At 37.3% G+C, this 16352-nt stretch overlaps 1 protein-coding gene across 2 annotated transcripts in view; it reads left to right on the top strand.

The window, feature by feature from the left end:
- The first annotated feature begins 8663 nt into the window (after positions 1–8663).
- Positions 8664–16352, top strand: part of LOC145693181 (farnesol dehydrogenase-like) — a 70359-nt gene continuing 62670 nt past the window's right edge. Inside the window, exon 1 of one of the 2 annotated variants that reach the window (XM_081768952.1) lies at positions 8664–8973. In XM_081768952.1, coding sequence (XP_081625078.1) covers positions 8842–8973 — 132 coding nt within the window. In that variant the 5' untranslated portion in view covers positions 8664–8841. The remainder of the gene's footprint in view (positions 8974–16352) is intronic. The other variant, XM_081768951.1, reaches the window with a different exon arrangement.

Genomic DNA, 16352 nt, shown 5'->3' with positions numbered 1-16352 from the left:
TCTTATTTGTTTATAAATTTAATTTTTGCAATTACACATAAAGGTTTGATACCATTACCAAGTTTCCTCCCCCGTCTAGAAAGCGAAAGGGAACGAGGTTCCTGGAAAGTGTTCAGAGGTGAATGGGAATTTCCCTCCTCTTCCCCTTCAATTACCACACTGCTGTTTGCCATGTGCCAAATTACGATGAATTTCAATTAAATTATCATAATATAATTATTTCCTTGTTGAATTATCAATACTTTTCAGTGGAAAAAAGGATGAAATTTGAAAGTCCCAAATCAAAGTAAGTAGACCAACGTAAAGGGAAAAAAAGAGTAAAATTTTCCATACAATTATGCGTACAATCCAAACTTAAAATTTCCGTGTAATTAAGCTTACAGTACAAATTTTATACCTATTTTTCTCACAACTTTATGGGTTGATTGCCCTGTGCTGTAAGCGCTCCATATAATAAACATAAGCTTCAGCAACTATTATAACAGAAAGCAATAGATACATGAAACCAAGCACTGTATTTTTTGTTTCTGATTTTTTTCTTAAATAACATCGATCGTTTTCGATCATTTTTACTAGGGATGGGCACGAGTCTAGCTGAAACACGACTCGACTCGAAACTCGACTCGAATTCGAGTCGAGTTTCGAGCCGTGTGAAACGTTGTTTTCTCGAGTCGAGTTTCGAGCCGAGTTACTGTTTTTGAGATCGAGTTTCGAGTCGAGTCGAGTTTGATACATGGCTCGCTCGTTTAGCTCGTTTTAGCTCGATTTGAAATCATGGCCTGATTAAACTGGAAAGCGAAAGCCATGAGAAATGTAAGCCGTACTGTGAAATACTTTTAGTGTTGCTCACGAGAGGGGACAGTGCTTGCATCTCATCTCGTCTCGATAACGAGACCACAATAGTTTTTTTTTTTTAAATAAAAGGACAGCCTCAAATGTCGTGAGCACCAATATATGTATATACTGTAGTTTTTACCATCAAGGATGAGACCTGCACGGTCGTATTTCTGAACCTAAGCAGAAGCCCAACCCGGGTAGTGATGTCAACGGGCTCGGCTCGGTTCAACTGAGCAAACAGCTCGAGCCGACTCGGTTGGGATGAGCCATCGGCTTGGCTCAATTGAGCCGATGGCCTGAGCCGACTCGTTCGGGATGAGCCACCGAATCGGTTCGGTTCGGCTCAGGTGAGCCATCGGTTTTTGCCGTCTCGGTTAGGTGAGGTGTTGACTCGACTCATTTCTCGGTTCGGATCGATAGTAGATGAGCTGTGAGCCGAGCCACTCGATCCGTTGACAACTCTAAACCCGGACGGAGCACCGCGGTGATTCAGATAACTGCTAACTCCAGAACAGAAAAATAACAGGGTTGCCTGGGTATTCTAAGATGGATATAGGCCTATACATGATGTGTCTCATGTAACCCCTCTTTAATAAATTGATGTGGGTATCAATTTATTTCCTGGTATACACCTTTATGCTATAGCCGTGTTGAAGCAGCTCTCACGGTATGAATACTCGTCATTAATTAATTAATACGGAAAATTTACCATATTTTCCAATATTTTATCATATATATATCGAATTACCTCTCCAACCATAATTATCAACATTAAATCTCCTTGTCTTTATATATGTGACTGTGTATAGCTTTGTTGAAATGGCTCCCATTATGAATGATTAATAAAAGGGGTAATTCAAAATTGATCACTTTTCTGAATATCTTATCATAGGCTATATGGAGAAATTACTAATTTTTCAGTATTAACATATTGCTTTATTAGTCTGTTTTTCTGTTAGGATCAACCATTATAAAGAATTCTAGTGACAAAAGAAATCATACTTTAAATTATCTTCATAATACTCTTTCCTAATATTCCTATATAGTCTTTAGCTTTATAATTTTCCTATGGTATTTTTAAATTCCTCATATTTAGAATTTCTTGCGAGAAGAATAATCGTCGTCTAGTTTCTACATATTATTATTATTATTATTATTATTATTATTATTATTATTATTATTATTATTATTATTATTAATGATATTAATAATAATAATAATAATAATAATAATAATAATAATATTACCAATATTATAAAAAGGCTATTCCGGATAACAATGTTGTTATTTGTATAATATGGGCAGCTCGTGGAAACATCATTGAATGCCACATTTTCTGACTTTCGAGTAAGTATGAAAAGAAAGTTCATCATTCCTATGCAATTCGATACAATGACACATACCAAACGAGTTTGCCTTGTGGTTTAATACCAATCCAGTCCACGTAATAACTTAATTTTACTAGAAGTGACAATTATCATGATGTTCGCTAAATCCTCTCATATCATGGTAAAAACGAAATGAAATCTTTAAGTTTTATGTCCCACGGTTTTGCCGGTTAGGCTAAAGGAGACGGTGATGATGAGAGATAAGTGAAATGGTGGGATAAAGAAAGTGGGAGGAAACGGGAGAATCCCGAGAAAACCCACGAGCACGGTGTTTGTCCACCACAAAGTCCAAACGGCGCGAGCTGGGATCGAACCAGGGACCCCAAGCACCGGAGGTGAAGTGAAAGCTCTACTACTGAACTACCGCGCTCCCCCACGTATCATGGTAAATAAAGTGCTGACTTCGCTTCTTCATATTTTGTATGGCCGGAAATTCTCTTTTATCTTATTCATTGGAGGCAAACGTTCTTACAGATTTAGACTGGACTGCAACTGAACACGTGTGGTTTATTGTTCAACAGCCCTGCAACTCTGCAAGTAAACAAGTTACCACCAAACGGAATCTGTAATCAGAGGTCCCTCCCTACAGAGGTTCAGACTTTTCTTTACTGAATAGTTTTAAGCTCTTTCCTTTTTTATAGTAGGCAATAAAAATAGGAGAAGAACAATATTACTTTTCTGCGGCAGTGTGTCATTTACTTCAGCAAAGCTATGGTAGTCAAAATTTGCAGACACTCCTCAAATAACAGGAAGAATCCCATAGCTATTTACAAAGGCAATCGGAAAAACAAGTTCATTTCTCTGCTTTCACGAAATATTTACATGTGTGACACTGCGTGCTGAAATTAATACTACTACTACTACTACTACTACTACTACTACTACTACTACTAATAATAATAATAATAATAATAATAATAATAATAATAATAAATATCTACAAAATATTATCATTATTCATACTTTATCTTATTTCTGACAACAGTGTTACATACATAATTTTGTCTTCTTTAATCACAAGCCACTGTTGTGCTTATCCGATTCAAATCTCTCCTCCATATCGTTCTGCTTATTTACTCAGTAAAGTACTACTAGACTAATATTGATTCAAAACAATTCTTTGATACAATACTTGATCCAATTTTTTAAACCCACATTCATGTCCAGTTCCATCTAAAGAAACTAGTGTAAAAATATTTGTTCCCGAGCGTTATAGTAGTGTATGATTGAATTCCGGATATATGAAGACCCATAAATATGCAAATTACATATGGGCCGTTAAAATTAGTGCAATATGCATTGGGCCGCGGAGAGCTTCGTATTTGAATCAATTTTACACGAATACCGAGAGAACACTTCGCGAATGTAGCATAGATTGTGTCTTAAAGTTACTCATATACAGACCACAACAATAGTCTAGGAGACAAAGTTTGTGTCTGTCTCGTATCAAAAAAGTATCGTAAAAGTGGTGGCCTCTTAGAAACTGTATATGTACCTGGAAACGTATGACTTCTTCATGCCCACCATCAGCCATCTTTTGCAGAATTAAGTGAACGAGAGATATTTTTATTTATTTCAGAGTTGATATGTTTAAAACAAAATGTTTAAAACAAGTGTTTAAAACATGTTTAAAACGAAGGCTGTTGTTTTATTCAATTTGTTTTAAACGTTTTAAACAAAATGTTTTAAACGTGTTTTTTTTTCGTTGGTGGTTGAACATGTTTAAAACAATAAAAATATCAGATTGAGTAAGTTAATTTAATTTTCTAACAATCAACCCATCCTCCGCAGGATTTGTGCATGGAGTAAATTACAAGCCGAGTTATATTCTTATTATAACAGGAATTACTGAACGAAATTCTGCACATCAATGTGCGTATAACTAAACCAACAGAAATTCAAATGAAGTATTTCAACATTTCTTAATTTCCAAGAATAACGGAGGTTAAACACACTATACACTATTCTAAGATTCAAATTCACAAATTCAAAACTTGGGTATTTTTTGATCACTATCATTTCCATAATAATGAAGAGTTCTCACATCATAAGCTAGAAGAAATGCTCTGACAAATACAATACAACTCATAGAAAAGAGCATTGACTAGCCTCCAAGGAGCAAATGACATATTTTAACTAAACAGTTTTCAAGATACATCTCTATCTGCAACATGGGTAGCTAATAATTATTAATGTCTACGGCATAACAACACAACTCTAGACGCCCGCCAGGGATTTTAACAAAATGGTAGACTTTCACGTTCGATGCTCTGGTGACCTCCCTAATTATCACAGAGTCATGAGTTATACACCATTGGAAAGCTTATATACCAAAAATCCAATGAGGTAACATTCATGAAATTCCCGCTGTATTCGTAGAAAAAGAACAGACATAAAAAATCATTAAAAATATGAAAATATTGACTTTGCGGGGCCCTGGAACCCTTGCAGCCACCCTACGCTGAAAAAATTATGAATGTGTAGGCCACATACTTGTGACAATAATATAAGAAATGGTAGCCATTGCTACCATTGCGCAATGAATTCGTTTTATGTAGGAAATATTAAAATAATATGTGCAGAAAACATTTATTGAATTAGACATTCTCTCCCCTCCTCCACTATAGTACCACGTCCACATGCAAATCATTTTTGCTGCACACATCATGTATACGAACAAGAATTATGCTTCTAGACCACTTCACTGAAATATATCTTGTGTTATATGGGACCGTCTCGAAAATAAATGTAAATTAACCAAATTTGACCCCCTCTTCCTCTATAAACAACAAGTACACATACAGGTTACTATCATGTAGGGGACTACCTCATTGCTTCACATACCAATTTTTATGGATGTACCACAAACGGGGGAGGAATACCCGCCAAAACCTGATGAAAATAATTTGATGAAAAATTAAAAAACGAACTTCATCCTCCTTTTCTCGGCCGTACATACGTACCTCCTATATACATAAAATGCAACTGATGGAAAGCTTCATCCCTCAAAAATACTTTGGTACCAAATAATCTTTCTAGCTTAATTAGAGGCTGAGCTATTCATGTTTGTTGTAAAAATAAATGTAATTTACGTCAAAAACTTAAACTCCAAAAAATGGCTAACTTTGCCCCCTCCCTTCACCCCCATATAAGCAAGAAGTACAAATACACGATATTACCATGCAGTGGCCTACTTCATTGCTTCACGTAACAATTTTTATGAATCTATCCCCCAAGAGGGGGAATGGCCCCCAAAACACTGTTGAAAAAAAAAAGAAAAAAAACACGATATTTACCCTCCTCCCATATACATAAAATTCACACCAGCAAAGCTGCATCTTTCAGGAATAAATTGGCACCAAAACCATCTTCCAGCCTTAATTTGAGGTTTAAGACTGAGCCATTGAGGTTTAAAGCCCTGACACAGCAGTTGCGTCAATGGGCGTTTAAAGATTACGAATGGAGACGACCAGTAGAACGTAACACAAAGAAACTAAACTACATAATCCGTGAACGGAGATCGGGAAAATCCCGATTTCTTTCTCCGGAATTGAACATTTGGGCGGATTGAGATTAGGGAAGTTCCCGAGATTTTATCTAGCGGTTGGATATAGATGGCAAGCAATACCTAAGAGTGTAAAATGTAATATATATGCGTATTTAGATTATTGTTTTAAACAAAATACTTTGTTTTAAACGTTTAAAACGTTTTAAACAAAAAAACATGTTTTAAACATAAAAAACGTTCTTTTTGTTTTTTTTTTAAATGTTTTTTTTCAACCCTGATTTATTTATTACTAAGCTACCAGATACAATCTCAGAGGCCATTTTACACTGGAGCCCTCCAATCAACAATAATAACAACGTTGGGAAATGAAGTGGAAGGATGGCGGCCAGGGTCTGAATTTTAACGTACCATCCCAAAATTGACCTGGTGTAACTGAAGAAAACCCTGGAAAACCTCAATCAGGATACTGAACTCTGAATTCGAGCATGGGACCTTCCGATTGCGAAGCAAAAACGCTGTAATAATAATAAATTTTTGAGTTTTACGTCCCACTCTTATGTCGGCTAGGCTAAAGGAGATGGGGATGATGAGAAATGAATGAAATGGTGGAATGAAGCAAGTGGGAGGAAATGGGTTGGTCCCGAGAAAACCCATGCACACGGTGTTCGTCCACCACAAGGTTCACTTGGCGGGAGCAGAGATGGAACCCAGGACCCCATGCACCAGACGTGAACGCTCTACCAATGAGCTACGGCGGTCCTTAAAATAATAATAATAATAATAATAATAATAATAATAATAATAATAATAATAATAATAATAATAATAATAAGTAGTAGTAGTAGTAGTAGTAGTAGTAGTAGTAGTAGTAGTGTCATTGATAATAATTGTATTGTGTATGTATGATACTTGAAGAGAGTACTTGAACTACACACACGATTCGGCTCGTTTTGGCTCGAGGCGACTCGAAACTCGAACCAAATTCGAGTCGAGTTTCGAGTCGAGTTGGAGGAAATTTTTCGAGCCGAGTTCTCGAGTCGAGTTCAAAGATGTCTATTTCAAGTCGAGTCGAGTTTCAAAGAAAACTCGCTCTAACTCGCTCGTGCCCATCCCTAATTTTTACAAACCAACTCACTACCAATTTTCCATATATAGAAAGTGCCCCTCCCCCACATAAAGGAGAAATTAAAAAATGCTAGGACACATTCTGTTTATTTTCAATAAAGAGTTAATACACTGAATTTTAGTTCCGTAAGTGTAACGACTTGCGAGATACTCATTTTTTTCGCAAAAATTTGGATCCTCACTACCTCCTTAGGATATTATGCATTATAATAAAAGCAATATAACATCCCAATTTGCATTAATAAGGCCGAAATATATACCGAAAGTAATTTCATTTGACTTTGCAATTTGACCGTGATGATCAGGCACACATAGTTACATTCAATTTTTATACCTATATTACAGTGATTCAAAAATGTACTTTTTCCAGTAGTTAGCTTCTCTAAAAACTCACAGGTCTCGAAAGCCAAGTTGTAGTGTAAGTCCTATTGCTATTATTACAATTAAAAATATGAATATCCAAAAGTGCCTGAAGTTCTTTTTTCACTTAGTTAGATATTCTCGCCTCAGGTAAGTAGACAGAAACAAGTGGAAAAGGAAGGGAAATGAAGGTCTTGAAAGTAAAACGGAGACAAATTTACCAGTCTTCAGAAGATACTGTCTACAATGCAGTGAGCAGAGAGGGTCGGTAGATCATGGTGGGTGGTGGGTCACAGTGGGTCACGGTGGGTGGTGGGTCATAGTGGGTCATGGTGGGTGGTGGGTCACAGTGGGTCACGGTGGGTCACAGTGGGTGGTAGGTCGCAGTGGGTCACGGTGGGTGGTGGGTCACATGCTGTTGACCCACGACCCACTGACCCACTCAAAAAACTTGACCCACTGACCCACTCCATCTCTGGTAATAAGGACATACCCAAGGGCGCCGATCTTGGGGAAGGCGAGGGGACCCGGGTCCCCCAAAGCTCATGTGGACCCCCCTACTGTATTTGTGAATATACAATGTTTGGCATAATTTGAGTGCAATTTGTCCTAAAATATATATACCATCTGCATCTGAAAGCCCCCCTCCCAATTTTACAGAGAAATCGGCGCCCTTGGACATACCGTCTCTGGGTTTTCAGTGATCTAGACAATATTTAAATAGCCGGTATGTTGAGTCAAAATCGTAATAAAACATAGGCCTACCGCCTCTGCTTTTTTTCCACTTCGATCACTGATTGCAGTGTATTCCAAACAATGTCCTCGTGTCGATATTACAATTGTACAAAATTTCATCAAAAATGCGTCACACACGCTTCTTTCGATTTATAAAATTTTTGCCTGAGGAAAATTTATTCCAAACACTTGTTTCTTTTGTTAGTTTTGACTTGCACCGTCTCCCTCTGTAGAACAGAGAGCACTACTCTCTGAGTAACCTTTCTCACTAATTGTGTCACGAAGACTTTTTTTTTTTATATATAAGTAGAACATCCAACCAACCTCTTTCTTTACCTGGGAAAGGAATTTGTACTTGTAAGGTCTTTTCCTTTCTTTTTCTCCTTTCTTTCTTTCGAAAGTCACTAGTGCTTCTCTGAATTGCTGGAACATTTATACAACAAAGTACGTAATAGTTTTAGCTTTTCTGAAAAAAAGAAAGAAAGAAAATGCAAGAGAATGAGAATCGGTTTCCCACATTAACCACTTCCTACTTAGAAATATCCGGACTCCTGTATTTCAACAGAGGTAGTATCAATTCCTGTTTCCCGCTTAAGTAGAAAATTAGAAGTTCGCGTCTGCAACACTGCAGAGCGAAACTTGTTACGTAACATGCGTGACAGGTGACAATTGGTTGTGTTCTTTTCAATGACCTTGAAATCTGCGCTTCCTCTTTATCAAGAGGAGGGGATCAGCATCAGATATATTTTCGCACCGCAAGTGACAACGATCTCCTGCAGACCTGCGTGTTGCGTCTAGTTGGGTTTAGTCTGGCTCACAGGGAAGACGAGATTTTTTTCTCCTTACAAGACGCGTGTTCTGTTAGTTTCTTAGTAGGAGGTGAAGGAAATGGATCGTTGGGTAGGTCGTGTTGCCCTAGTAACAGGAGCTAGTGCTGGAATAGGAGCAGCCATTGCTCGGGATCTAGTCAAAAATGGAATGATTGTTGTGGGATGCGCTCGTCGTGTTGAAAGGATACAAGTAAGTTACAATACTGTTGTTTACTTTTGATACTTAGTATTCTGACAACGGTACCGTCTTGTGATTTCCCGGACCATTTATGTATTTGTTATATTTTATTATCCATTGTTGACAATCAGATGGCCTATAACAGTTCTAATGCTTTATTGTATGACAGCTAATTGACATGTAAAACTATTGGAAATTAATGCGAGAAAAACATATAGAGAATAACCAGCCGTAGCTTTTAATCTTTCTAATGATAAAGTATGTTTATTACTCAACAAAGGTGATCATTTCTGTCGTTTACATTTTCTATCGACAAAATATTTTGGGTTAACTTTACAATGCCCGCTCCAGATGATATACTCACTCAGAAACGGGAAATTACACTCTATTAATTTTATGAAAATGGATCAAAACTTTCCTAACCTTAGCTAACCCGTTCCTCTTATGAGCGCCCGAAGAGGGGCAGGGGGCCCGGGGCCCCTGGCTCACAAAAATGTATGCGTGCGTAATTTAACCAACCACGTATATTGAATACCATACGTAACATACCAACCATGGAGATGGGCCCATAGAAAATTTTCTTCGGGCGCCCCAGGTTCCTACCCGTACCCTACCCTACTCTACTATAACCTTTTAAACCGGCACTACTTATCGATGCACAGCTGGAACGTGTATTGTAAAGTTTACCCGGTATTTTAAACCTCAATGTAAGGTTGTTTATGATTGAAAATTAAAAGTGAATGACTTCATGAAGAGAGATCTCACATACAATATGGGTGTATCTTATCCTTCTACAGTTATCTTAGGAACGAGGGTAGAAAGGTAAAAGTGCATTTGACTAGGTTTTTACGAATCATTCTATCTTATTGTCTGATACTTTTTGTATAATTTTATAAAGTTGTTCTACAGAGAAAAGTAATTGCCCAATGTAACTTTGTGTAATATGTTTTGAAAATAGTTCTTTGTGAATAACAGGCAAAAGCTTAACCGTCAAATAGCTAACGAGTGGATTAGTAGCCGAATTCCGTGAAAGTTTAGTGCCAATTCTTGTGCTTTAACTGTTACCGCGTTCTTATGTGATCTGCTGAATTACTTTAAGTTTTCGTAAACAATGGGGTGAAAACATAGTTGCATATGGGTCCATAGATGAATTCCTTATATATATATAGTCAGAAAATCGACTTCTAGTACATTGAAACATTATTTCTTATGGGTGGAGTTGATTCCTGGTAGAGAATCCCCTTAGGAGGGCTTAATTATCCGTATAAATACATTATACGGATAATCAGGGTTCTGACATAGGGGTGCGGGAGGCCTATGCCATACAAACAACAATATCAGAAACAACCGACCTATGCTAGGTGGCCACCAAAGGTAAGACGTGTATGTAGTCAAGACACGGCAGGGAGAATCCGGTAGGCCCGCGCAGGGGCGTGTCCGAAAGGAACAGGCGCGTCAGGAATAGGAACAAGTAAATATGCGCTTAAACTAATATTTTAAAAAATGCATTACATATTTCTTGTGTAGAGATTAGATGAAATTATGCCAGCTAAACGTAAATTTTAACTTTTACTGCTTATATCAGAAAAAAAATATTTCTTTTGACAAATACCATAATAATTGTATGTTATTCTATATTTGCATGAGTTAAGAATAAGTCTTACACACCTGTAAGAGAAATTTGAGATGTGTTTTTCGAACTCTCAATTGCTAGAATTGCTCCAATCTTGTGGGAATTATGGCAAAGTATCCTAGCTTCTTTTATATTTAGATTACATTGACTTTTGGGCAGTCATATCATAGGCCTGTTTTAGCTATTTGAAATGATATTATTAAATGTTTTTTCTCTATTTACAAGGAAGGTATGGATAAAAACGCCATACATACTACTGTTAGAGGTCTATATATGTTTATTCTTCAGGGGGAAAATAACAATTTAACTATGAAAACTAACAAATGGACTTTAAAACTCGTAGGCTACAATTTATTTAAACGTTTAAAGTCCCTGCATGTTTGGAAAGTGTAGATAACCTATATTGACAGCTACGTTAAGAGACTTGCCAAAGACTTCCTGGAAAATCAAGGAATTCAAGGAATTTGATTTTTGTCAGGGAAAATCGGGGAAATAATTGATTTTTTTTTTTAATCTCACAGGGAAAGAAAGTAGACATTCTCGATAGTGAAGGCAGATTTGAAGGAATAGCCCTAAGGTTATTTGGGATTTCCTAATAGGTTACAGATGCATTAAGTTGTATCAAGTTGTGTTGTACCATAGTTTACGGTTAAGTTCTTAGTTCTGAAGTCAGTTGAGCTACGGCATCTTAAATCCCTTAATGTAGACAGAGCAGGGGCGGATCCAGGGGTGCGGTCTCCCTCCCCCCTCCAGAGGAGCAAACTTTTTTATTTTATGTATAAATAAAACCCAACCCAGACCAGGATCCGTCCCTGAGACAGAGTGTGGCGTTTCTGGCCTTGACGAGGGAAGGGCATGTTTTCACTCAGGGGTAATTGCACCAAATTTGGTGTAGGAGTAGGTAATGGGAGTAGAAAAGAACGTGTGGAAGCATTCGTTTCGCATTCTTTCGGAATCCGATATTGATGGGACGGAGCCTTTGCTCGCTGTTGCGGCGAATGCAGAATAAGTTAAACAAAGTAGAATGAAAAGAGAAAAGATGAGCTGAACAGAAAATGCGCCAAATAATTCATAAGTAATCTATATATTATTTTCTGACTTTTCATTATATTTTCTTCGTTTCTATAGATTTGAGAGCGCTTTAGTAATAGTAAAAAATGACTGACTAACTGAACATATTACTAATTTTTCTTATTTTAACCCAGCGCAGCAGATAATTGACGCTAGTATATAATATCTTTGGTTACTCATGTTGCCAAAGCTGACCCATTTTATAGGGAGTTATTGCCCTATCTTTAGTTTAGGTATTTAACTAAACTAATAGTGTTATGAAACAGTGGAAAAAATTAAAGAAACGTTTGTCAGGGAAATAGGTAAATCTTTATCGGGAAATGTCAGGGAAAACAGTTTACAAAAGTTTAAACCAAAATAGTAATAAATACAGTGAAACCTCTACTAATAGACACCTCCCGTAACAGACATATTTTGTAATCCCCAGACACTGTAATAGGAAAAAATACATTGAGGAACCTCTGTAAAACGGACACTCTCTAGTACGGACACGGACAGTCTTTTGTCTTTTATGGTATTTTTTACCTCCGTATTACGGACACTTTCTCTAGAAACAAGTTGACAAGTATAGTAAAAATACATTTTTAGTAATTCATAAATGTGTCACCAAGGAAGCATTGTGATTCGCATCCACTGAGTTGCGCCACTGCTTATGAAAAGACGAGCAACTGACAGCAGGTACCAAGACTTCTTGTTATTTTCTGTTTCCCCACCCCTTTTATTGCCCATGTTATGAATGGTGTTGCCAGGACACATAGAAATACATGGAACACGCAGAAGCGCACATATAGCTATTCATGGTTCGAGATTTCAGTGTCCATTCGGCGACTATCCGGTTCATATAGTTCGTAGAAGCATTTCCACTGTCTCAAGTTATTCCACTTTGAGAAATAGCTGTTAATAGTAAGCAAGCACTTCTTATTTTGCTGCTCAAAAAGAAGAAACGTAGAGGGAAAAAACCGAATGTCCGTGCATCCTATGCTATCAACGAGATTGCAAACTGGCCTGTATCATACTTTGTATCGTGATCTCTGTGCAGACAAAATGAAGTTCTTTAACTACTTCAGGAATGTCGAAAATTTTTAGATATTTAGAACTAAATCCTTTTCATTGAGTGAGTTCCCTGGGTTTTGAAGATGCTGACATGAAGGGGAATATTTTAGATTCCCCGGATGACAGTTGGCCTGAACTAGCTTGAATGAGGTTCCTGAGAACTCACAGGACGGCTCTCTTTCTGCTAAGAGATTTGCCTTAGAGGAGGATTTGCATGAGAGCAATCCTGTCATTAGGACTATATACATATGCATATTATTTCCATACTTTTTTTTTTTTTTTTGAGGTGTTGCAGCTCCAAAGTCAACATAAACTTTGTAATTAATTTCTCAATTTATATTCTTTTCTTAGACGCAGGTAATACTCTGCCACTTACCTATATTTTTGTTTATATATTTTTATTACTTACTCCGGTGCTTGTGGTCCCTAGTTCGATCCCAGCTCGCGCCGTGTGGACTTTGTGGTGGACAAACACCGTGCTCGTGGGTTTTCTCGGGATTTCCCGTTTCCTCCCACTTTCTTCATTCCATCATTTCATTCATTTCTCATCATCACCGTCTCCTTCAGCCTAACCGGCATATCCGTGGGACGTAAAACTTAAAAATTTCATTTCATTTTTCATTTTTATTACTTAGAGTTCAACTTCATTTCAACACGTACACTACTAGGCTACATGGGACGTAGATCTACAAACCACAGTACCTGCCACCGGAAATCGAACCCGACTCCTGCAAGGGTGCAAGTTCTAAGCATTTAGCCACAAAGAATCCCATAAATATATATTTGGTTTTGTCAACAACATATTTCCGTGCTTTACTTCTTTCCTTAATGATTTAATAATAATAATATTAATATTAATAATAATAATAATAATAATAATACATAATTCTGTAAAGACAATAAAGTGGAGTATGCCAATATTTTTTTCAAATTAGTCTGGAAACCAAAAATGGTACATGTGTACCAGGTTTGGTTTTAGTAAACAGATTAGAGTCGAGATGGATTATTATTCTTGGGACACAATTGATTACAGAAAACCGCTTCTCCCTACCTATTACTGTTTTTACCTTATAGTAATCAACGTTTAAACCGGAAGTAGTTGATTTATGCCATTTCTGGTTTAAATAGAGGGCTAAGAGGGGAGATAGTACTTTTGAAATGCTAAATTGATTACAAAAGCACTTTTCGCTATCTATTATCGTTTTTATTCTATGGCGATCAACACTGAAAGCGGAAATGGTTGATTTCTGCCACTACCGATATGAATAAAGTGTTAAAAGAGAAAATGCGAACTATTCTTAGAACGCTAAGTCGATTCCAAGGAAATCGAACTTGTTCTCTTATCGGTTTTCTTTATATAGATTAATATTGAAACCGGAAGTCGTACTGGATTTCTACCACTTCCGGTTTTAATACAGTATGAAGGATGGACATGGAAGATATTCTTGGAACACTTAATCGATTTGAGAAAAACCCCTTTTCGCTATCTATTATGGCTTTCGCTCTATAATGGCAACGTTAAAACCGGAAATGGTTGATTTTTACCACGTCCGGTTGATTAATCGTCTCCATTAACGAACTCGGACGAGATACCATAATCGCTCCACATATCTATTGCAAAAACAGAATATAACAATTTGGCATTTGTCCAAGAGTTATCGTAGGAGTAACGGACGGACGGACTAAGAATACAATATTATAAGTCCCGTTACGTGATAATAATAATAGTTATAAACGTATCCGGAAATGATTCATTTGGCATAAGGGGTGGCTGCTAATCTGGTGATGAATGACTAATACCCAAAGAACAAAACATAATAAACGACTAGGCAGAGTTGGATTTACTACTAGGCCCGGGACGCAACGTTTTGAGGGGAGCACTTTGAATAAAAATTTAATTAGCAAGACGAAGAAAAGTGCAAAAATATAATAATAATAATAATAATAATAATAATAATAATAATAATAATAGAAGTCAAACAGTTTCCAAATAATAATTGATTTAGGAAGTCTATTGGCGTTAATCATTGGTCGTTGAAGCTAAATAGAATTTTAACATTCTACTTGCAGTAGACAGTAGCGAAGAGGTGGGTAATTATGGTGTACTGCACTTCCCTCGCAACCCTCTGTGCATGAGCTCCTCAACACCTTGTCACAATATAAATCTAGATAACGTTCAACAATCCGACAAGGGCACCCATGTTGTGGTTTACAAGGGGGGCAGTATAAGCGACGTTTCAAAAATAGTTTCAAATTTTGCTGTAACTAATGTAAAAATTCTATTGGATTTTCGATATTCTGGAGTACAATTTCCTCTAGGGGGGGGGGGCGATCGCCCCACCTTGCCCCTCCTGATGGGCGCCCTTGCAATCCGATTATTTTATTTCCTTTAATGAAATTCTTACAAGCAAGGGGCGCGATATCGAGACTCGAATTGCGCAATAAGAGTTACATATACTGAAAGAGCATCAGGTAGTTAGTAAGTTACCAAATTATTAGCTGCAGTCCGCCAGTAGGGAAAAAGTTATGGGACTGTAAAGTTCAGAGTCAGGCGTGCGAAAATCACACAAAACTTAGCATTTGGCTTGTTCCTCTTTGTAATGGCAAGAGATAATGAACTCTAACGTATTCCCATCACAGAACATGATGTTTGACATAAGAAAATCTGTATGAGAAGAATTGTCAGTGTTGCCATCCATAGAAATTGCAGTGTTGCCCGAATAAGAATACCACGAAAAGCTTGGTTTGGAGCGAATGAAAGAGTGAACACAACAGTGTTCTGTTACATCATGTTTTCGTAGTTAGCATGGAACTACGTTTTACATAATACGTTACTTAGTTTGTAAGAATCAAAGTAGTTATAATATACTTGTATTAACATTACAGAATGTTATTTGAACAGAAGTGCAAAAGCTACCAAGAGAACACTAGTATGAAGGTGCTTCGCAAAGTAGACCTCACGATAAGCCTGTGAAAATGTCATTTGGGTTCGAATCGGTTTGTTCGTTGGACATTTATCGTGAGGCAAACCGACAGACAGATAACACAAATGCCGAGCATCGCGAATCGTAATTCTCGGTTCGTGTTGTCAGTGATATATCATCCAACGCCGTTGAATTCATTCTTGTAGTCCGTGCCTTAACAAAGAATGTAGGCTATTCTAGCAACACTGTAAGGTCTATAGATGACACCAATGGCAAATCTCCCGGAGCGCTGTTTTGATTCCCTTACCACAGAAATGTGTTATCACTGCGCGTCGCTGGCTATCGTCCGATGTGCATATTGTACTAACTGGTTTTGTTTGGATCACTCGATACTTTCTGCTCTTCCTATCAATTGTGTGGCTTAACACTGTCATTTACATAGCTATCTCCCCTTTCCAAACAAATACCATTTGCTATTGCACACATAAACAGGTTATTCCTTCTGTTTGCCATAGTCCCTCATGTTGACTTTGCAGCCCCATAATTTTGCCCTACTGACGGACTGCAGCTAACAACGTGGTCATTTCATGATTGATGCTCTTTCAGAATATATAACCCGTATTGTGCAACGCAAGTCCCGATCACGTACTATTTGCTTGCAAGCTTTTCGAGGTATTCTTATTCTGGCAACACTGTAATTTCTATGGATG

The sequence above is a fragment of the Thermobia domestica genome, chromosome 8 (genome assembly GCF_964235325.1).
Source record: "Thermobia domestica chromosome 8, izTheDome1.hap1.1, whole genome shotgun sequence".
NCBI classification, from domain to species: domain Eukaryota; kingdom Metazoa; phylum Arthropoda; class Insecta; order Zygentoma; family Lepismatidae; genus Thermobia; species Thermobia domestica.
Note: the sequence above shows the minus strand (reverse complement) of the source record. Positions and strands in the feature narration are given on the sequence as shown.